Source organism: Rhynchophorus ferrugineus, unplaced genomic scaffold, assembly GCF_030347505.1.
Source record: "Rhynchophorus ferrugineus isolate W39M unplaced genomic scaffold, kcgeb_rfMv2 rfM9, whole genome shotgun sequence".
NCBI classification, from domain to species: domain Eukaryota; kingdom Metazoa; phylum Arthropoda; class Insecta; order Coleoptera; family Curculionidae; genus Rhynchophorus; species Rhynchophorus ferrugineus.
Genome location: NW_027472588.1, coordinates 20,700,232 through 20,724,067, shown reverse-complemented (window position 1 = coordinate 20,724,067; position 23,836 = coordinate 20,700,232). Strand labels below are relative to the sequence as shown.

At 32.1% G+C, this 23,836-nt stretch overlaps 3 protein-coding genes across 5 annotated transcripts; 1 reads left to right on the top strand and 2 right to left on the bottom strand.

Moving 5' to 3' along the window:
• Positions 1-541: 541 nt before the first annotated feature.
• Positions 542-6,460, bottom strand: Sap130 (Sin3A-associated protein 130). 2 transcript variants are annotated; one of them, XM_076413833.1, is made up of 16 exons: positions 5,952-6,460; positions 5,623-5,890; positions 5,352-5,568; positions 5,103-5,297; positions 4,391-4,612; positions 4,176-4,335; positions 3,379-3,453; positions 3,067-3,228; positions 2,617-2,844; positions 2,434-2,558; positions 1,837-2,020; positions 1,619-1,781; positions 1,418-1,559; positions 1,131-1,334; positions 959-1,075; positions 542-877 (listed from the first exon to the last, which is right to left on the bottom strand). In XM_076413833.1, the coding sequence occupies exons 1-16, from the start codon at positions 6,175-6,177 to the stop codon at positions 728-730; spliced, it is 2,838 nt and encodes a 945-aa protein (XP_076269948.1). In that variant the 5' UTR covers positions 6,178-6,460; the 3' UTR covers positions 542-727. The 2 variants fall into 2 exon arrangements, with proteins under 2 accessions (XP_076269948.1, XP_076269949.1); XM_076413834.1 differs by having other exon boundaries at positions 1,855-2,020.
• A 360-nt stretch (positions 6,461-6,820) lies between these two features.
• On the top strand, positions 6,821-8,208 carry TfIIEalpha (Transcription factor IIEalpha). The gene has a single exon (XM_076415444.1). The coding sequence runs from the start codon at positions 6,931-6,933 to the stop codon at positions 8,140-8,142; it is 1,212 nt and encodes a 403-aa protein (XP_076271559.1). The 5' UTR covers positions 6,821-6,930; the 3' UTR covers positions 8,143-8,208.
• Positions 8,209-8,888: 680 nt separating this feature from the next.
• Positions 8,889-22,076, bottom strand: Zir (dedicator of cytokinesis). 2 transcript variants are annotated; one of them, XM_076413832.1, is made up of 23 exons: positions 21,744-22,076; positions 21,622-21,694; positions 21,389-21,567; positions 21,145-21,338; positions 20,753-21,092; positions 20,379-20,658; positions 20,144-20,318; positions 19,194-19,966; positions 18,835-19,121; positions 18,586-18,760; positions 17,598-18,529; positions 17,035-17,320; positions 16,658-16,979; positions 16,029-16,498; positions 14,372-14,711; positions 14,201-14,316; positions 13,907-14,142; positions 10,932-11,103; positions 9,897-10,077; positions 9,650-9,816; positions 9,373-9,596; positions 9,171-9,317; positions 8,889-9,110 (listed from the first exon to the last, which is right to left on the bottom strand). In XM_076413832.1, exons 1-23 carry the CDS (start codon positions 21,818-21,820, stop codon positions 9,065-9,067), a joined length of 6,192 nt encoding a protein of 2,063 aa, XP_076269947.1. In that variant the 5' UTR covers positions 21,821-22,076; the 3' UTR covers positions 8,889-9,064. The 2 variants fall into 2 exon arrangements, with proteins under 2 accessions (XP_076269947.1, XP_076269946.1); XM_076413831.1 differs by having other exon boundaries at positions 16,670-16,979; positions 21,744-21,865.
• Between the last annotated feature and the right edge of the window lie 1,760 nt (positions 22,077-23,836).

Below are 23,836 nucleotides of genomic sequence, written 5' to 3'. Positions count from 1 at the left end.
CATTTAACATATTGCATCACGCCCAATATGTGACTTTTCAGTTATCAGCGTTTCTGTTTGTTTTACGACCGTTTTTTCTTAATTAACCGGATCAAATAGCAATTGCATATCTAAGGCCATAGCAACCTCCCGACTTATGGTTCTGAAGGAAACCATGGAGCTTCTAATTTTCACCTACAAGCTATTTTATTGTTGACTAGGTTGTCTTTTAGTAGTTGTATCTGTAAATCACTTCTAAAACATCGAATTTTAGGAGATACGATCATATCGTTTAATATTCACCATAACTTTTAAACAATACTTGATAACCTTGAGCCGTTCTAATTCAACAGCGAAAGTAAACTTCGGAGTAATTAAATTTTTTTGTCATGCAATTCGGCCTCTTGACAGCTGAGAAAAATATGCTGTTTACAGTTCAGTAAACATTACATTACAAATCTATACAAAAATCACTTTCTATTGCTCAATCACATCTCATACAATACTTAAAATTTTTATGAAACCATTATTGGAAATTAATGACAAGAAAAATAAAGAAAGCTTTATTTTATGAAAGAAAACCTTTATTTACTTTACTCTAGTAATAAAGTTACTTATATATTAACTCTGTCTAAAATTAATATAATTACAGAACAAATTTAATTTCTTTTCTCTTTTTTTTTGAAAACATGTTCATAAAAAGTATGATAGTATTATAAAAATAGTAGAACAACAAATTGTATGTACATTAGAATTTTTCTCTTTTTTTAAAATTCCTTTTGCTGGAACATCTCTTGATGATATCACTCACGTGACGCTGATGATCAAATATCTTCATGATTTGGCACTTAGCCTCAAGCATACCATCATTGATAATTTTTATCCTTTGAAGATTTCCCTAAAATAGATACAACTGTGTAATTACAATTATATTTTAGTAACAAAAATTATCGGAATAAAAAATCTGATATAGATTTACCTTAATTAATTCATTGACCCTATTCACTTCCTTATCACATTGTTTTAAATTTTCCTCAGATTCTGTTATTTTTAACAATTCACTTAACTGGTCATACACAGTTTGTTCTTGCTCTGCCTAAAAATAGCACACAATAAATATAAAAAGTTCTTAATATGGAATATGTACATACCAGATCTTCCATTTGCGTCGACAAATGGTGGATCTTCCAACCGTTAATCTTTTCAGACACTTTATTTTGATTAGCTAAATCCATGATGGTCGGTCGCCGTTCATCCTTTGGTTTAACGTCGGAATATCTTTGATAATGGTTGTGAGTAGCTTTCCACGTTTGTCTATAACCATTTAATAAACTAGCACTTGCAGGCTTCCTCACCTAAAATTAAGATGATAATTAGCACTTTGTCGTGGATAGACTTCAGGAAATAGTAATTGTTGAGCCTGTTAGAGAATACTTACAGTTGTTACACGAACAGCTTCTGGGGCACCGTCCTTCGGTCCTGAATCGGAGTGTTGTCCGTCAGAATCATAATTTTCTTTTTTACCGCTTTCAGATATAAACTGCATATCATCGTGATTTTCATCTATTTCATTCCCAGTTCTAAAAAAATAACAAGTTGTTAAAAAGTTTTTTGAAAAAGTATATATATATGCATATACAATTGCTGCTTTCGAGGCTTTTTCCTGGGACTCATCTCCAATGGTGGTTTTATTTCTTCCTCTTCTTCCCCATCTTTGAGATTCATGGGGATAGATGGGTTACTATCCTCATTTACTTCCACTAGACCTGGACTTGATGTAGCTGATATAGTTGTGCTTCCACCTAAGTACATAACAAAAATAATGATAGTAAATTTGATTTTATTTAATCGCCTTACCTGAACTATGACCATTACCTCTAGAATCGGGTCTTGCAGGAGGAGATGAAGGCGGTGAGTTGGGATGCATGATTACCTGCTGTGTTAGATTCTGTAAAACTGGGGTCAAGTTTTTTGCAGCTTTTAAAGGAGAACCTTCATGGTCTCGTTTTCTTAATATACTTGGTCTTGGCGACGAAGTAACCTTAAAAAGAAATAAATTATGAATGTATAAAGAATTATTTAAAAATACATTAATAATCAATACTGGGCTGTTCAAAATCTAATAAATGAAAAAATGAAATACACTTATGAACTTATGAACGACCTATGTAATAAAAGAAAATATTATTATTCAATTACATAAAATGTCCATATTTAATTTTAAAAGCCAATCAACTAGTATGAAAATAGTAATGGATAGTATGGACTTCAATAACCACTTAATAACCAATTTGCAAATTCAGTTTAGCTTTCTTAAAAGACCCACATTATCTTTATTACTACATATTTTGTATTCTTTGAAGGCCTTTTTAGGTAATGTAAACATTACTTAGACACAATAATCATAAACATCAATTTATCACTGATGATGTTTATAGTGATGAAATAGTTTACCTTTGGCTGTGCTGATTGTGGCTGTGATTCCAAATGCTCTGAGACTGTCTGTGCAGATATAGGTTGAAAATGATTTTGTTGGCCTCGACTCTGCTCCACAACCACTAAGGAATTAAATCTCATATCTGTGTAAAATTGCTGGTTAAACTGTGTTTTTCATAATTAATTTTAAAGTGATATTACTGTGTAATTGTTGACTGCTAACATTTTGGGTTCTTCCAGATTGTTGCTGAGGTTGTGCTGCAAAGGCGCTTTGTTGGCCAATGAAAGGCCTTTGGAAATTCCCCGCGGGAGTTGTGGCACTTTCGTAATAATACGCATTTCCTTCCTGATTTGATAGTGTATATGATGTGGCTGAAGATGACACTACAGTGGCTGCTTGGGGCGTATTAGGGCTACCCGAATTAAGGACTAATAGATAAAATATTCCATTATTATATATTCTGTATAAATCATGCTATTAAATTACTAGGACTTAATTTTAAGGAACCTAAAATAGAAGCACATCAAAGATCTATTAAGATTTACTTTTGCTATATTAATTCTACATGTTTTTAAAACGAAAAAAATCAATACTTCTTTACTTCCTGATAACTGCACCGCCTATTTTAAATATATGAAAACAAAACTTACTGGGAGAAGTTCGTCTTAATTCAGTTGCTTGTAATGGTGTCTGAACAAACACACTATTTGAGCATTGGCTTTCACTTGTCGAAAATACCTTTGCTATTGATATAGTCTGCGATGACGCAATAGGGTTGGACCTTTGAGGTACTATAGAGGCTGGTACATTAACTGAAATGTGTACATTTATAAAATTTAATTATATTATATTATTAATTAAATTATAATATAAAATTATATTAAGTTTGCCATTAAAAGAAGCCAACACTTTTTTTCAATCTACATTAAAATATGTTATCTGGGAGTAAAAATAGCACTTACTTGTCCTCGAACCCGTTGGTACCACACTAACTGTAGTTTTAATTTGAGGAGAAAGTTGTGTTAAATGAACTGCCGCTGAAATAAGAAATATGTATTAATAGAATGTTTCAAATGTTTTTCCAGCTTCCAGAACAACAAGAAAAACGCCAGAGAAACACTTTCCAACGTTCTGAAAAAAACCAAATACCAATATTATGTGGAACGTACTCTGTAAAAAATAAAATGTTTCAGTATTAGTTTGAATGTTCTAAAATTTCGCGTTTTTTGATGTAATTGACAAAAGATCTTTTTAATTGATTTTAAATACAATCAGAATATATAAAGTAAATGACTTTCATAGCCATTGGAGCAGACATGTTGAATGGCTATTCGTCGCCTACTAGCAGTAACTGTAGCGATAAGAAATCCGTTTTTTAATATTATCATCATTGACAACATTCATAATTACAGTTTAATAATAATTAAGGATAGGAAAATTAATTAGAAATGATTAAAAGGTCACAATCAAGTAAGTGAAAACAACTTCCCAACTAAGCTAGACCTATGGTAAAAGTTTTGGAAAGAATAAAATGAAAAAAGTAGTAACTCCAGATATACATATCTACATATACAATCTAATCGGGTGTTCCTATAGACCTGTCTTTTGATTAGTTCCAGTTAAAATCTTATGAGGATTTAATAATTAATTCTTAGAGCTTGTAAACTGGCGTAGCTGGGATATTTATTTCATGTCAGATTTTACATTCTTGCTTATAAATAATTACATTTAACATTAATGCCCACGTTTCTATCATTACCTTGGGTTGGTTGAGCAATAACTTTTGGTCCTTGTGTTGTCTGCATTCTAGTATGACCACCATTTGCAACCATAAATGATTGTAAGTTTATGGCAGATAAAGTTGACATTCTCGGTTGAGTCGTGGATATATTGTTCACATTATTACCAGGACCAGCAGTCTAAATTCGTAAATATTGTTGAAAAAAATAAACTTATAGGAATAATTTTTCTTACCGTTGATGCTGCAACAGGTAACCTCCCAACAACATTTGCTGTCGGTTGAGTGGTTATAATTCTTGTTGTGGTTAAAACTGGTTGTGATTGTGTTTGTGTTGTTATTGCAGGGATACGCGTAGTCACCGATAATGCACCTGGCTGTTGAGAAGATATTATTCTAGTCGATTGACCTTGTACTTGAGAAAGGGGTACTGTAAGTCTGGTTCCACCAACAGATCCCTAACATGAAAGTAATTTTTTAATTGAACCTCCAATCTGCCAATCAGCTTCTGAATGTTTCATGATTATATGGTTAAGTATTTTTAAAATCATATACAATGCTAAATGATTACATTAAAACCACTGTCTCAATAATTCTAAAAAGAAGTGAATTAACTTCTAAAGATCAATAGGTTGATTTTAATAATATTGATACAATGTTTCTGCAACTTCATCCTAAAAAGTACCTTACTAATTAAAAATATATAATAATTAGTAATTCGATTTTTAAAATATATTTGTTCATTACTATCACAAAAGGATCCATCAACTTTTTAGCAAAGCTTCACTTTTAAGTCTAATGAAAATGGAACAAAGTATTGTTAGGCTTTATTAGTATTTTCACTAAAAAGTCACATTTACAAATTAGAATTCAAATGAATTTCTAAATATACTTAATACCATAAAATAACAATACAATAATAAAATATAATAACAGAATTATTCTCACCAATGGCTTAGGTTGAGGAGGTTTCAACTGACTTTGTCCTGCTGTGGTTACTGTAATTCTTGCTGATGGTGTAAATTGAGCTACCGTATTAGCACTAAATACCACTGCTTGTGTTCTAGTTGGTATCATTTGAGCTAAAGTTACTGTAGTACCCAAAGTTTGAATATTTCCAGAGGTTGATTTAAATGGATGTATCTACAAAAACTACCATTATGAATTAGTTTAAGAAAAAAATTAAACAAAACTTACTGCCTGTCCTATTGTTATAGTATTTGGTAGTAATGTGCCTGTTCTAAGAGAATTTATAGGTGTTGTAATTGTTTGAGACCTGCCAACAACTTGTGGCTTTCCTGTTACTGTAGCTCCTCTTACCGGAGAACTTAATACAGTCGGAGCACCTTTGATTTGAGACCCATTTGATGCATTAGTTGTTAACCATGCAGTACCTTGAGCAGGACTTGGGGTTCTAACAAATATATAACCTAAATAAAATAAAAATTAATAATTATAAAATGCTCACCTTGGAGGCCGGACAAAAGTTTGAGTGTTTTGAGCAGTCACTAATGGGGCCCTTACTGTGGCTACATTGCTCCTTGGTGCTGCTAAATTAGCCACAACTGCTGGGCCCCTAGGTACATGGAAAGAAGTTCCTGTAGAATTTTGTGCCACCATAGTTGTTGAAAGTGTTATTTGTGTGGGTCTTTGTATTGCAAGTGTCCCGGCCACTTGTGTTTGTGACTGTCCTTGACTAGTTCCACCTATATTTGATATCTGAGACTTATTTGAGTCTAAAAAAATATATTAATATAATAACATTCATTTATAGATATGCATAGAAAAATAATTCACCTTGTTTGATAATAGCCTGAGGCACCAAATTTGTGATAATAGTTGGGCCAACGGCAGAAGAATTGCTACTGGCTGGAGTTAGTACTCTCACATTCCTAAGAGCCTGACTAGTGACCACTAAAGGTGTCTTGCTGCTCTCACCAGCACGAACTGTTATTTGAGTTCTAGCTAAATCCAAAGGTAAAACCTTTTGAGGTTCTTTCTCATCTTCGCCATTTCCACCCATTTTTTACTGTTTTATAATAAACCATATAACACTGAGAAGTAAAATAGTTTTGTAATGGACAAAAAAAAGTTGTAGACAACTATGAAACACCACAATATTGCCTTAATTTAATTGGGTCAACGTAAAGCAAACATAAACACGTAGTCTTAAGATGAAGCGTATCATTGAAATGTTTAAATTGTTTGAAAAAAAAACATTATTATTTTATAGATTTGAAAACAAACTTCAAAAATTCTCTGATGGCGACTAATTACTAAATTCGCTCTGGCAACGTTGCCGAATTAGAATGTTTCTATTCCATAAAAAAATCCCTAAACTTTTTATTTTTAACAGTTCGAAACCAAAGCTACAAAAATATATTATTTTGTATAAGTATAATTATTGTATACAATTGTAATTTAAATTAAAAATAATTTTTTACAGCTAGTTCTCAGATTTATATATGATGCATATGTTATATATGATACTTCGATATATATGATTTTTCGACATTTAAAAATGTATATCGATATATTGGAGAAAAAAAATATCGATTTTTGTCAAAAAATATTTCAGCATCAAAAAAATTGATATCTACCCAAAAAATAGATATATCGATTATAAAATATCAATTTATCTAATCTATGGGATTGTTTTTTTTCGACTATCGACTGTTTTGATTCGATAGTTTCAAACGCTAAACATAACCAATTTAATAGTGGAAAAAAATATTTCCAATTATAAATATAAACAAGAAAAGAAAATGAAATAAAGATGACCGAAGAAAGATTAGTTACTGAAGTTCCAAGTAGTTTAAAACAGTTAGCTAGACTTGTTGTTAGGGGCTTTTATTCTATTGAAGATGCTCTTATTGTTGATATGTTGGTGAGGAACCCATGTATGAAGGAAGATGATATTTGCGAATTACTCAAGTTCGAAAAAAAAATGTTAAGAGCCCGAATAGCAGTGTTAAAAAATGACAAGTTTATACAAGTCAGATTAAGAATGGAAACAGGAGCAGATGGTAAAGCACAGAAAGTGAATTACTATTTCATCAATTATAAAAGTTTTGTTAATGTTGTCAAGTATAAACTTGATCTTATGAGAAAAAGACTGGAAACAGAAGAACGCGATGCAACCAGCAGAGCAAGTTTTAAGTGTTTGGCATGTCTTAAAACATTTACAGATTTAGAAGCAGACCAATTATATGATTTCGCTACAGGCGAATTTCGTTGTACTTATTGTAGAGAAGTTGTAGAAGAAGATTCATCTGCTCTACCTAAAAAAGACTCTAGGCTATTATTGGCTAAATTTAATGAACAATTAGATTCACTCTATGTTTTATTACGTGAAGTTGAAGGTATCAAACTTGCACCTGAAGTGTTGGAACCTGAACCAGTTGACATTAGTACTATTAGAGGAATTGAAAAAAGAACAGTACAACACAATCAAGAATGGTCAGGAGAAGCTACAAGAAATTCAGGATTCCTTGTTGAAGAAACACGAGTGGATATTACTATTGGAGAAGAAAATAATGCAAATGCTGCTACTAGTCATAAAGAAGCTCCAATTTGGATGACTGAATCAACAGTGATATCAAATCTTAATACTGAAGAAAATAAAGGAAATGCTATTGAATCAGTTGAAGAAACTACAACACAAACTCCTAAGAATGATGATATCATGAGTGTACTTTTAGCTCATGAGAAAAGGCCAACAAATGTTACATCAAATGCAGTAAAAGGCTTAACAAATGATTCTGATTCAGATTTGGAAGATGTTAATGACAGTAACATGAATACAGATGAAGTAGAAACAATGGATAGTGACGATGAAGATGATGGAATGATACCAACAGTTAATGTTGGAAATAAAACATATCTAATTACCGATATTAATGACAGTATAATAAATGAAATGACTCAAGCAGAAAAAGAAATATATGTGCAAGTCTTTCAGGATTACTATTCTCATATGAATTATTAAACTTTTTATTTATGTATTTTTTAGTATATGTTTTATATTAAGATTAAATAAAATTAATTTTCCTTATTATTGTGCTACTTATTTTAATTTGTAAATACAGTAAAATATGGATATTTAAATACCTTACAGATTATAACTGATAAGTAGTAATAGACTTAATTGTTCAATTTGACTATTAGTCACATTATAAAATTAAATTCACTACTTGGGATTATAATTAAAAAATGATGTGTGATTTAAGAGATACATAAAGCAGTATAGTGGGCTTGATATTCTATAAAAAATCCTCTATACAGCTGACCTACTGACCACAAAGATCACGAATGTGTAAATATGTGCACATGCCCCAGCAGTGATAGAATTTGCTAAATATAAACAACTTGGACTTAAACTACATGAAAAGTAATATCTCATCAGGCACAAATTTAAGTCTCATTAGATAACAAAGTAAAGCTATACAGTCAATACAGATCCATTTGGTCTTATGAAATCCAACTATAGGGTACTGGTAAAAAGTCTTATATAGCCATCATTCAACATTACAAAATGAAGCGTTGCGTGCTTTCTTGTCGATGCTTATCAGCTAAATGGGAGACATAATAGTGAACTATGTAAACTAAAATATTAAACGCCATCCAATTTGATTAATGGACTTTATAGTAAGATTCAGAATAAGATGAACAGAGGAAATCACTTAATAACATGACTTTCTACATGTTATGTAAAATAGTTAAAATATAATAATAGATGTTATAAGAAATATTTATTTCCCAATGAGCAGATTGTTGAACTACTAATAATGTTTACAAACAAAAATAAATAATACTCATATTATGTGGGGTAAAGGCATTTTATATAAAATTCTATAAATAGTAAATAAATAGCGTGTATTCTAAAATATATGATGTTAATAGTGATATTGTTACCATTTCAACACAGAGTTCTCAGTGTGTGCATATTTATTTGGACTACAACAAAATGTTAATATTAGTTTTAAAATGTTAAAAATATAAACAAAATAATTTCACCTAGTGTTAATTATAGTAATGGAAGAAGGGTTTACTAAAGGTTGTAATTTCTCAATAAAACGTTTATAATTCCTATCTAATTCTCTTTGATAGTCTCTTTGGTCTGGACCTATTAAATTTTTATTTTTCTTCAGTGCATCGCTGCACCTAAAAGTATATTTATGTGAGAAGAATACAATATATGCTCTAAAAATATATTTACTTTTTGGAGAAGTCTTTGAAACATAATCGAAGTTTATTTTGGTGCTTAGTCAGCAATTTTCCATCGCTGGGCAAAAATGTTATTGCCATTTCTAATGGGCCTTGATTTACAGTTGTTCCAATGCAACCCTGTAAGACCATCTGTAGTATTTTCGGATCTGGTGGTTCTTGTTGAGTGGCTGTGGCCAATTCTGCAGTCTTTTTTTGAATGTCTTCTATTGCAACCTGAATACAGAATACAATACATTTTCTGGATCTTTTCTGGATTCTTATATTACCTCAATTGGTGTTAAAGTGATTTGCGTTCGTGATACTACTTGTATCCTTGTTTTAACATAAGGGAAATGTACTGCTGTTGTTAAAATAGTTTTTCTCTTATATTGTTCCTTCAGTTCGCCATGTGCTTTACCGGTCATCGTAAATGGGGTGGCATAAACAAATCTCTCTACAAACATAATGAGCGATATATATTTTAAAACTTTTTATATTAATTTAATATTGTTGAAAAAAATGTATTAGGATTACTTATGTTGAAGTTTCGATCAAAATGAGTTTGTCTATATCTTAGCTCAAACTGTTCAAAATATGGTTCAACATATGTTATCTGGATGTAAGCTTTATCTGGATCGAGTAGGTTAACATCAACGGCATTTGAATCCTTGATAATTATAACGTTATGGGCTTCGAAACGTTCAGCGTAGAAATTCTGTAACAAATTACTTTTATGTTTATTCAATCAATATAGGTGCACCTTTACAATAGCTTGTTTAATAAATCCCATATTCAATAAGAGATAACGCTATTAGATTTAGTGTTTTACTTTTCCATTGATTAGCCCTATGCATCTAATTAGACAATTTAGAAAGCTATGTGCACAATAGGTTCCTTACTTTATAATAATAAAAAAAGGCATTCCTAAGTGGAATTTAAAATGGCCTGAAAATATTTGTCAAATGTCATTTCATCACTAAGGAAGACGATTCTATCATCCTGAATCAAAACAAGAGGCTAAAGAGTGCCTTGAGGATGAACTTCAGTTTTAAAACGAGTTAGGGCTTACAAAACTGGTACCAGTTGGATGCATATGGAATTAGGTTCGTGGGTTACCTTCGAACTGGTAAAATTAAAATTATTATTGTAGCCTTTGGAATAAGCTGCATGTAAAAATTCTCGTCTAAATACCTATTTTACGAAAAAATAATATTTCATCAAAACAACGCACCCTTACGCTACACAAAATAATCGCGAAATCTATTCCACCAATTATTCTCTAATATTCACTAATCTATATAATATATAATAGTTATCGCATTATGATTTCAGTGATGGAACTCATAATTAGGTCATTGAGACAACTACATTTAAGATCAGGAATATTGTAAAAATACCATGTTTCAAACCAGAAAATTCTATTTTTCTCATAAAACGGCTTATTGAACAATCTAGAATTTACATATGGAACTTATCAAAAACGATTTTTACTATGAAAAATCGAAATAAAGTTTATTATTATCATAACAATAGCTACTTTCAACACATGCAATGATTTTAGATACATACCTCCAATCTGCTGAATATTTCAGGCAGTTTAGTTAAACTGGGTTCTTTATAGATAAACTCTTCTTTATCTAAATCACCGAACTTAGAACCGTAAAAACCAACTCTGAAATATGTACCAAACATCCTTTTGCCTTGTAGTTGATCTATACGAGTATATGCGTCATGAAGTTTACTGAAACAATGTATTATATCAGCATTTTATATAATATTAAAATATATATTACATATGAATATAAAAATGTATGTGTTGTATTAAAATATTCTCTGAAATTTTATTTATTTTGTTAACAAAATGGGTTAAATGTCTTTCTATAGTAATACGGTTTGACTAGCTTAAAAGGTAGCCCTAAAACTTACAAGTTTTATTAAATACATGCTTTTTGTGTGTTATAATAAAAATTGTCATTGTTTTTTTAACTAATATGGAGATATTTTATGGGATTGTTTTACCTGAATTAAGAGCTTAGTTTTGAATTTGGAAAAGATGTTTGAGAATACTTCCAGGCATTTCATCGCATTTACGCGTTAAAAGAAATTGAATGTTTTAATGCTATCGACCACCAACAGATCCAATTATATATTAGGACCGTGTTATTGATTCTGAAGAAACAGTATTTGGTAAATATTACAAATGGGATAATACATCAGTGTTTCTAAGCATTGGCTTCACTAGAAACTTTGTGGTAGTACTTTTCGAATTGTGACCGTTCTTGTCTTAAGGCACCGCCGCGTGTTAGATAATATTGACTGATCAAAAGATTGAAACTATGCACTACTACTCGCACGCAATAATAGTGTTTCTAGATGTAAAAAAGCAATTGGAATTATTCATACGTGAAAATGTATCCAATTTCCGTGCTTCTAAATCGATTGCATTTAAAATTTGGAAACTAATGTTCGATGATTTTAAGAAAAAATGTTTTGGATTTAGACTAACTTCCTTTTCCTTTCTGTTTGTGTTAATAACATTAATTTATAAAAATGTTTGTTATTGAAATGCGATGATATTTTTGAATATTCAGGTAAGTTGTAAACAATGGATATATGCGTAAAACTATTCAAAATATGCAGCTATTAAGTAAACTGAAAAACAACCTCTACAAAACACAATATTTTTTCCAGCAAGACTTTTTACATGTAATTTTTTCATTAACATATTAGTAGTCAAGGTCGAGCGCTCAAAGTTACTGGGCGTGTCGGGAGCTCCGATCGATATCCCTAGAAAATGTCCGTACCATCAAAGTGTCGGTACCCCAATATACCTGGGTACTGGCGAAAGATTATTCAATAAAGGACCAGTAAACAAGTCACCCAACATGAAAAGCTCTTTAATGAGCTTTCCAAAGAAACCAAAAAAGGTCCAGCCGCAATCTAATATGGAAACCGTAAACAAAGCAGAAGATACCCCAACGGCACATTCAACTCCAAACACCGCCTTATCACCGAAACGATTATCAATCAATGAATCACTACAACTCCAAATCAAACAACTCAATAATGATGTTATACGGAAGGATAAATATCCTCCAAGATAGGAATAAGGATGCTCTGGAGCTACGCGCACTGAAACATCAAATACAGACCCGCAACGATGAGCTTACGCGAGAAAACAGTATTAAAAGAGCAAATCAGGAAAATTGAAAAGTAAAAACAAACACAGGACAAATTGGCTCAAGAAACACAAAACTTCCTAGTATGTTCCTACCACAGAAGACAAAAAGGGGAGTAAACTCTACTGTTTCCTCATGTAGTGAAGAGGACACGGAAAAACAACAAACTGCCAAAAGTACAAACACACCAATCCAGGCCAACCCAAAACCACAAAATAAGGAAGGAAGAATCTCGCCGATAGTACTCCAGGACAAAGCCAAATATATGAAAATCGTTCGTATATTTAAACAGTACAATCGAATTCGGCAAGACCTATTAGTATTCTACCCCAAAACCGCTGACCGATCCTGGCAACCAAGATTCTGGAGGTGAGGAGTATCCTTTAGACTCCCTCGCATTCTTACAGGATAGGTGTCATTAGAGAACTATTCGAATTGTTAACGGTCAACAAGTTAGAGAAGCACTCCAGGAAGAGTTTCCATGTATCCCTCGTAAAGGGATGGCGGAATCGCCATCCCGCTCACCCAGGTCATAGTGTCCAGAGACGAGCACCACATATTCAAAATCTGCTGGACCAGAGAGTAACAATTTAATCCTATAGAGGCACCAGGCAGCTGGCACAATGCTTCAACTGCTAGTTGTACTCTCCCAGGAAGTGTCGAGCCCCCAAGTGTATGAAATGAGTAACCATGAGTCCAGATCCTGTAAAAAGGTCAACCTGTGTCTGCCAACTTTATAGGGTGCGAAAAACGACCACTGCCAAGGAGTGAAGGATCGAAACCACAACAAATCCCTGAACCAGTTCCCCAGACATCCGCCTGTGCAAATCAAGGAGAAGAAAGACTAGCCAGACAGTTAGCCCCACCAGCAACGACAAGAGACGCTGCGATTGAGGAAATCCGAAGATATGTTGCTGCTCTCGCCTCCAATTTATGACCTCCGTCACAGGTCTGTTTTGAACCTCGTCGTTCTTACGGCCTCTCTTTTACGACCATCAGCATTTTTTTTAAAAAGGCGAAACTTTCCACTGGTGTGTAAACGGGAGTAAAACCCCGCAAAAGGCTCCCGCGTCACAAAACGGTTTCTCGGTCTTCGGGTACCATAAATTAATCTACTTTTTTAGTGTATAAGCATTCTTAACTTTAGCTTAAGTAGTTTAGTTTTATTTTAATTTGGGAAATATATACCGATGTGTTAATCCCATACTGGCTTTGCTTGCATATTAATGCAAGTACAATAGAACAGTAGTAATAAATTAATTTGTAATAAAAGTAATTTAAGATTGTACTAAGCATATCTAATGTAAGATGTAATTAATAAAAAAACATATTAAACTTACATTGCACAAAAACATTAAAACTTACCCGTGTATATTTGCTAGTTTCTTAAAATCCCTATTGTTTTCAGCAATGGGAATTAAGACCCTATATATGTCGTTCATAGGTTCATACATAGTAGCTACTTGAAAACTGCTAGCTGCATGCTCTAACAATCCCAAAAGTCCTGCTTCAGTAAAGTGGGAACCTAGACAACCGCCTTCTCTTTCTGGACTGAGAACGTCATCGGACACTGCACTTTCTTCCAATACATTTGGGCTTACCTAAAATATGAATTAATTTAAAATTAAACAAATAATCTACCGATCTTTGTAAACAAACTTTTTCTAAAGCTGCTGCGCCAGCTGGTAAATGCGGCAATGATTCTAGCATTGCTAAATATTCAGCGACTAAAGCTGCTGAATGAACTAAACACATTCCAGCTTCGGTGTGGTTTCCTATTATCAAAGACGTGGATTAAAACATGAACTATAAAACGATTATATTAAATACCTCTTTCCATATGTTTTTGGGCCATATTAGCCAGCCATGTCAACCTTAAATCAGGTGAATTTTGATAACCCTTCGCGATACGATACATTAAATCTAAAAGCATTTCAGGATCTTCCTTAAATTCCTTCATTTTAACAGTGTCCGATAAGATCATGTGCAGGTTGAATACCAGATCTCTGACTTGTTCAGGAAACGTTGTTTCCTGCAATTCTGTGTCCCTCTCGCCATATTCCAAAATTGTTTTAAGAGATCTACGTAAGGAATCATCACTGAATGTAGCAGATGTTCCAACTAAACTGCTTAAAGACATTGTTACTTGCATCTTTACTCTAGCAAAATTCTAAAAATATGAATATTTAAATAAAATGAATTATTAAAGTTTATAATATAATTACAGTAGGTAATATAAATATGTCACAAATAATATAACTTCTGAAAATATTTTAATTCGATTTAATCTCTCTGGGCCAGAAATTAATTTTTATATTCTTTTGTTTTGGTTCAATCTAAGTATTTTTCATGTTTTCCTATTACCGAATCCATAAAACAATATCAGTTTTGGCGCTACCTATTGAACTATTTTTCATACTTTCTTATTTTTTCAATAAACGCGTATATCATACATCAGAGCTGATATTTTCTGAAATAGTTCAATCGACTTTATACAAATTGTTCAATTGATGATATTTTAAGAGTGATAGTTTCATTCAAGTTTGAATTTTTTGCATTAACAAAGCTTGACATGGTAGAAACTAAACAAAATTCAAACTAGCGGTAAAGTAATAGATTGGGTCAAACAAATGATTTAAACGTCCACTAAGTATTTAGATATAGATATTAGATGTCAAATCTGAATGGAATATTAAAAATAAAATAAAAATAACAAAGCTGAAAAAAAAAATTGGCTTATTGAAAGAAAATCCAAAATATCTATATACAAGTATACGATATACACTTGTGTGAACACAATACAGTACAATAAAGCATTGTAAGGTATGTTCAAATATCTCAGAACAAGGTATATTTTGGATGCACCCAATCTTCTATCGACACTTCATTAAAAAAAAAATCCTAGCTACTAGAAGAATAATACATCGTTCAAAAATTAAGAGAACCAAACTCTAGGAAGTTATCTAATAAGTCATAAGTGAAAGTGATGTAAATTGAGAGAACAGAAATAGATTAGAAAGAAGTAGAACAGAAAAGGATTAATAATTGGTCTAAAAGACATTTATGCGGTAGTCATTTTTTTAGACTTTTTCCCAATCACTTCAAATATATTCCAGTCATCTATTTATGTACAAAGCTTTGTCTTCGAATCTTTTTGCTGGCCGGGATCTTTTATTGCCATCAAAATCGGAATTTTTAAACAGTTCAAAACTAAACTTTTACATTACAATAAACTACTTGATGAGTATCACAATACATCTCTCTCATTTTAAACTGTTCATTGTTAACTTGAATGAATTAAAAATACAACACTAATAATGGCGAGTGAAATGTGACGTTTTTAGTAAACTATAGTAAACTATCAAATTTAAGGTTTTATTCTATTTTTAAACCCTATAATATTCTAAACTGGCAAGAACTAATTTTTGGCCCTAAATGATAATTTTTGATGTGCACTGAAGTAATATAAAAAATAATATAGACTTACATTACCAATTTGAAACGTTTGTCTCATTAATAAATAAAGTGAAGCTGCTGCTTGTGATCTAACCGATGTTATTTGAGAACCACAATGTTTCAATAGCAGCAAACACAAATCTGCACAATGACTGCTTTCTTCGTCAAATAAAGCACTGTGGAATTTATAAACAAGGCTACGTTGGGACGCAAACATATGCGGTAATATTGTGGTGCTTTGGTTCTTCCCTAGGGCATGCAATAATACAGTCAAGGCTAAACCAGCTAAATGCTGCGGTGAATCAAAGAGGGCTATCGTATTAACGCATCTTTCTAAAGTGTCTAATATGATAAAAGACGCCTCAGTTGCAAAATGACCTTCTAAATGACTGTCGTTGAAAATATCATCTTTTGGTTTTTCAGTTAGTTCGGTGCTTACTCTGTAAGTCATTTGTTCTTTACGCCATCGCAGTTTTTCAGATGCTGCCTGAGGGGTTCCACCTGCATTAAAATTTATAAAACACATCTGTTATTTAATAATTATTTAAATCTTATAGAAAATAAATGTTTTCAAATATATTCTGTTATAACTTTATATTATGAAATAAGTATCAATTAAAATAATACAATTATTAAAAAAGTACAAATATGTTTGACTACCTTTATGATTACCTTTCCTGCGTTGCATCATTTCCCTAGCTGATCCTTGTCCTAGTATAACATCCTCCAAACGAGAGCGAATATCTAGTGTTACTTGAGCATGAGCATATCCTGATGAAGGTGATGCTTTTCTTCTGGGTTTATATTCGAAACAAGTAATGCACGCGTCCAGTAACTGTAGTAATGTTGCTAACCGTGTTGAAGTTAGTTCTCCCATCCATTGCGATAAAGATTCCCGTTCGACATTTTTCAGCACCCACAGTACGCAAGTTAACAAATTTCGTGTAGTTTCAGCACTAATTCCTAGTTTCCGATTTTGGAGCTATAAAATTATTTATATATAATATTGCTTTACAAAATGAACAATTTACACTCACAGGTTGAAATGAATCACAAGTAGAGGGTGGTAGTTTCCCAGCGATAACTAAAGCAACATTGGGGTTAATATTACTGGGACAAGTATCTTCGTTACTAAATTTATCATTTTTATCAAAGGAAAAACGATGCAAAAGATGTAATACATCCATGGTGATGGACAAAAGAGGAAAATATAATGCCGCTACACGGTGTCTTGCTTCGGAAGATATATATCGTGGATCTCCATCATGACAAGCCAATAGACATTTTACAGTTTCTACTGCTTTACTGTGAAGCGATGCTTGACTAAAAATAGTATAAAAATATTTTTAACATTAACTGTAACATTATTTCGTAGCTCTTAGTGAAATTATTTAGCAAATAATAAAAGCTATATAATGTATATAAGTCGTGCGGCTGCCCATTAAGATTCCTGATTCTAGTGTTTACGATATAAGCTTTCATTTATATTTTACTATTATTTGTATTACATATTTTCTCTTGGAAAATAAACTTATACACAACAAAGAGCGTTTTTAGAAATATTCAGCAATCTATATTGAAATTATATCACCATACTTACTGAGCCTCTAACAAAACTGCGGCCAAATCGGTTAAAACCAACCCACAAAGATAATGATGCTGGCGATATTCCGGTGACAATTCAGCAAAAGTATTGACTCGTTCCTGGCTTGGCGGTGCTCCTGATAAGAACGAATTCTGACTTGTTGAACTTGTAACACTCGGGCTAGGTGATACCCCCGCTGAGGAGCACATAAATGGTGTTGAAAAAGGTAAATTCAAAGCGACGTAGTGCTCATGACTGCAAATTATCCGCTCAAATTCCAATTTCAATTCTATCAAAATACTGCCATCCACTAACGACGATATTTTTTGTTGCACTTCTTTGTTGTATGTTCTTAGCAGCTGAAACACCCATCCCCTATCAGCGATCGACAACAAATCGAAAAGGAAGAAAGCAAGAGCCGCATTTAATTTATGTGCTTTACGAGTTTCACCGCGTGAATATAAAATGATTTCTCCAGTAACGTACTGGACTAACGTTGAAATTTCATCCATAAATTGTTCGGGAAAACGTATTTTTCTAGGGGCATCTAAAGTTTTACTGTGCGCCAAATGTTCCACCATACTTTTATTGATAAGTTCAAATAAAAACCAAGCATTTTGCATGGCTAAATCTTTATTTCTTCCGCTGGTGATTGTCCACTGATAAGCTAATTCTTGATGCACAATTCTGGGACAAGTAGTGAATGTGGGACTGATCGGTTCGTTAGAAGGCACACGCATGCTTGATGCCCGATCTAAACCTCTAGGTTGATAGTGGGATACTTCTAAATCAGGATTGGAGTTGCTTCTAATTAAAGGGCCCCCTTCCCAATGTAAAGAGCCTTGATTTCCTTGAGACAACGGATGTGGTAAATTGCACTGAAAATGTATGTAAGTAGCTAACAGAGCATTGCGTCCGTGATGATCTACTTGAAGTTCCTGAATATTCTACAGAAATACAACAATTGAACAACACTTTTGTACAATAAATAAAAAACATTTACCGATATGTTTTCTAAAAGCATGCATAGTGTTTCAAAGCATGTTGATCCAATATTCAATGTATGTCCAGATATTCGAGGTGGTTGGACTAATAGTTCAATTATACTGTCAAATATCTGAGGTAAATGTTTCACAATTGTTTCTGGTCTAGCACCCGATAGGCCCAATATTATAGTGCTATACAAGAAAGCAGTTTTTATACATATTAAGGTCATATACATCATATTACAACATATAATAATAATACTTACATAAATTCTTTTTCAGACCCAATTTCTCCATGCCTGGTTGAACTAATTCCAGTATGAATATAATCATAAGCGGAAAAAAATCTTTCAATTGGAGGATCGTGAGTATGTATTGATGACACTGTGTCGAGACTCACTGAAAAAAGGTTTTTATGGTTATCCAACCATTTCACGTCTGGCAAACAAACTTCTGGAGGAATGTAACTATAATTTTTTGGCAGAGGCTCCAACATTACAGGTAAACAAAATTCACCGGAAACTAAACGTCCATCACAAAGAAGAGGTAGCCACTAAAAAATTAAATACTATATAAATGATAAATTACAAGTTTTAAAATCATAAAAAACAAACGAACAACTTACTGTATAACCAACAGGAGTTTCAACTATATTCTGTTCAGTTTTTTTCTGACAGGAAATATGATAGAATGTGAACAATAAATGATGATTATCAGCCAACGAAGCTGGTAGCTTAATTTTAATCTCATCATAAAATATAGGAGTTTTGCAATGATAAGTAACAGCGGAGAAAACCTCGTTAGTCATTTCTGGGCAACTAGATTTTCCGAAAATATTTGCCAATGCATGATTTTCGTTTTCCCCTGCCATAAGTTGAACTTTTACGGCTAAATTTCTTGCAGAACCTGCTCTATTAGAAAAGTTCAATTCTTTCAGATTGACAAATAAAAGGTTTCGATATACATAATGAGGCGTTAATATCTCTTTAACGGGAAATTCCAAAAGTTCTTTTGTCGGTCGACATTTCTCGTCAGGATATGGATGAAGTTTTTCCAGTTCAGTTGTTAGACAGTTCTTCAGTTCCAACGGACAGGGAGATATTTCCAACCTGAAGGTGGTAGAAATACATTTCAATTTTTTTAAAACTAATGTAGGTCTTTTTAGCTCTTGCAAACATTTGTAAAAGTCATCATCTCTCATTTTATCCCCCTCTTGTCTGAAAAATGAGGTCATCTTTAAGGTAATAGGCTTAAATGTGTCTAAATTTGTCGCTAAGTGATCTGGAGACCATGACCGGCATTTATCTTTTCTTTCTAAAGAACCCCTCCTGGTCAGAGTACCCATATCAGCAGCTTTTCGACGTAACTGATCCAAACCACTATTAGATGATTTTCGATCTATAGATCCAAAAAGTAAATATTAATTATATTGAACAAATGTGAGGTATAAATAGAATGAATAGATAAAGTATATTAACTATCTTATATCTAGTACTGATGATAAGTTGAGACATTTTTTTTGCTTTAAGTTAAAAAAATTAGTATTTCAGTCATATATTAATTTATATAACAAACCTAAACTATTTGTATTGGATCCTGATCCTGTAGATTCCTTATCCAGATCTCTGTCTACCGAATTTCCATCATTAATAACATTAAACAAATTTAGAGCAGTCCAAGCAAAAGCTTGTCGATATTTTCCTAATCTTTCACAAAATGACACAGCCACTGATTTTAATTTATCCTTATTCTATCAATATAAAAACAAATACTGAATATAAAATTATTATAAAATTTTGAACAATTAAACCTTTTCTTCTTTTAGGTATGGTTCCAAACAATCATTAATATCACCCTGTAATACTTTTTCCAACTTCACTACAATGAATAAGTCTGGAGAAGGATTAGTAATATTAAAAATGCAACTTCGTGATAATGTGCTAGCATCTGCATAAGGAATATGGCTGCCTAACATTCTTTTAAGTCCTTCTGGATTGAGATCAAAATAAAAAGTTTCAGATACTTTTTTTCTTTCTTTAGAGTCATAGAGTGCCATTGAAACAAATAATGGTTCAACTTCCAAATCCAATCTAAAACATTATTACATATATGTAATATATTTTGGAATAATATAGTTTCATTTGATTTATGGAATTACTGAGAATTATTTAAGCAAATTCTTACGTTAGTTGTTGACATTTTACTAAAACTCTATGACCAATATGTTCATAAGGAGCGTTTGCTGGCAACCTTCTTTCTACCAGATCACTAATCTCATTTTGGACATCACTTGGTGTCAACGCAAATAAGGCCTCTTGGCGTTCAATTTGTCTTTGGCTTTCATTAACTTGATCTTGAGATTCCAACACTGACTGATCTAGAATTTCTTGTATTAATGGATCACCAGCTGAATGTCTTAAATCTAAAGATGCCCAAGAATTTCTAGGTGTTAAAGTATCACCACACGATGAAAGAGAGGTGATAGATACTACACTTTGTCTACTACTACCTTGTGAAGCTAAATCTGCAAAATTATTCTGATAATAATATATTTTTCTCATGATATTTTAAAGTACCAATATCACTATTAGCTTCAGATGATGGTTGAAAATCTACTTCAAATTCTTGTTTTGGGCTTGGCTGAATTGTCTTAGATAAATTAGCTCTACTTGTAGTACTGCTGCTAAGGTGCCTCTGAGTGTAATGAACAACTTTCCACACTGATTTATAGCAACCCACACAGGTCTGCACATGAGGTGGTAAGCTATCACTAATAAACTGTTTTTTTAAAATATCATAAATATCATTCATTTTATTTACATTTTCTCTTCCGGAAGAATTGGCCTTAAGGTTCTGAGTGGTCTTTCAATAACTTCAACCTGTACATCTCCTAATGGAATGTCTAGTATGCTTCTTAAAGGGTCTCGATCAATAGCAAGTTGATAAGCGTTTACATACTCCTCAAAATCTAAAGGGTCAGATATTTCATGTATCCAATTCTATAAATAATGTTAATTCAAATATCAGTGTATTAACTTTTATTATTGACTCACACTACTAGGAGATGGCAAGATCAATCCAGTTCTATTGCTGGAAATAGTTTTACGCAAATCGGCTGCATGTTGTCTAAAATGAAAAAGTGATATATTTGAAAAATAAGTGTTTATTCTAATACTTTGACAATTTTTGTGTAAACGCCCTCTGCGTAGACGCCATGTTTATTAATGTGTTTATATTTGGGAAGGAAGACATCTAGATAGCTTGACAAAAAATTATGACATTAAACAGCTGATTATTTTCAGGGCTTTTCTTAGCGTTGGGAACTATCGAATGTTTAGTAATTCATCACCTTTTACTATCGACTGTATCTTTGAAGTACTTTCAGTCACTATTTTGAGTCCTACTAGTTTCATTTAATTAATTTTTAATGTTCAGGCTTAGCCTAGGACGGCTAAGCCCGCTTCAATTCATGCTCACATAAATTTATATGTAATATATATGGTTTTATGTTTTGTTTGTAGTAAAATTGTAAATAACAATACATTGTGCGATAATATAGCAGTATTTTGGAATCTATTTTTCAAGATTATTTATTAGTCTAAGAGAATAAAAAGAACAATTTGATTGATATATAGTAAAATAATTTTGAGTGCATTTGTGTTATTGTGGCAACTGTTAGGTCTTTTTTTTGATTGACTTCTTCGATTTTATAAGTATCTCGATGTTTCTTAAAGTCTTTTGAAGTCTAAGAAAATATTCCTGATTAACGACAAACAAAATCATTATTTTATTTAAAAAGGTCGCGGTTGTTAAATAATTGACAAAAATATTTTATTATATTTTATAGTAAAGTTGTCGTTTTCTTCTCATCATACTTCCGTAGAGTAAAGATGTGTTCGGAGAGACGCTAATTGAAATGAAATAAAAGTGTAACTTCAGTTTTAACACTGTGTTAAAATTAAACGGTGAATGTGCTATCGGGCGAGAAGGTCAGTGCAATAAAACTTAATTGTTAAACATATCATAAATCGAGGGTCAAATATAAAACAATCGATAAAAATGAAATATGAAGAATGCCGAATAAAAAACAAACAAAATGGTTACATCAGCATCAAGTGAAGCATAATTATTACTACAAAATTTAGTTTTGAGTTTGGAAAATTCAGTTAGATCGCAAAATTAACAAATACTCTATAATGTGTGGATTAATAAAAACTCGGAGCGGGAGAATTTTAAAATAGCATTAACAAATATGCAAAGACAAATAAATGCACTTCAACTCCATTTAACTAATCAAAGCTTAAAGTGCAAAGCTAAAACAATAAAAAATTTCGCGTTCAAGATATGAAACAGATGAAGAAGGATTGCAGAGAGAAGTAGGCTGGATAACTTTTAAAAATAAAAAAAATAAAAGCAAATTATTCTCCAGGACCGGAGCAACTTAAAATTAAACAAAATAAAAAGCAGCCAAAGTAAAGATTCGGACTACGGGCCATTTCCAATTATAGTAACTAATGTTAATGAATTTGGCTTATTTTACGAAACTTTAATGGTCAATTATATATAGAGTTCAAAGTAATGGCGCTAAACAATGGGTAAGTAAAATTAAATGCTGAATGTTTGTAACAAAATAATAGATTAAAACTACAATGACAATGAAAATGGATTTGAATGTACAAGTGCAACAAATATTTTAAGAAAAAGAAAGAATAAAAAATAAGAAAGGTTAAATTATAGACAACAAGAAGCCATTATCGTGATTTATGTTAACATTTTTGATATCAAAACATTCTAGGGGTCGAAATAAAAATCGAATCTCTTAACAAATCTAAACTAATAACGCAACGCAAAAGATGCTAATTGCAGACACACACACACACACACAGATATTCTGCAAAAAAGAATCTAGATATCTAAAATGTACAGGCACACATATCACTATAGAGTGTAAAAAAACCTAAATAAATTACAATAAGTGTAAGAATTCTCTTAAATAATTCAAAAATTAGAAAACAATAGGCTTGTGGCCTCAAGAACTAGAAATGGCAAATAGAGACATTCGAATTGGAATTTATTTATTCATTTATTAAAGGTCCATCAGCCTCATGGGTAAGTAAGAGTATAATATATTAAGCGTAAAATGTGGACAGTTTAAAATGCATAAATTAAATAAATAAATTAATTATTTTAAATGCATTATTAGTAACGGTACAAAGAAAGTAGTGCAAAATGTTACTAGCCTTAATTATATATACTGGAGCATTCCGA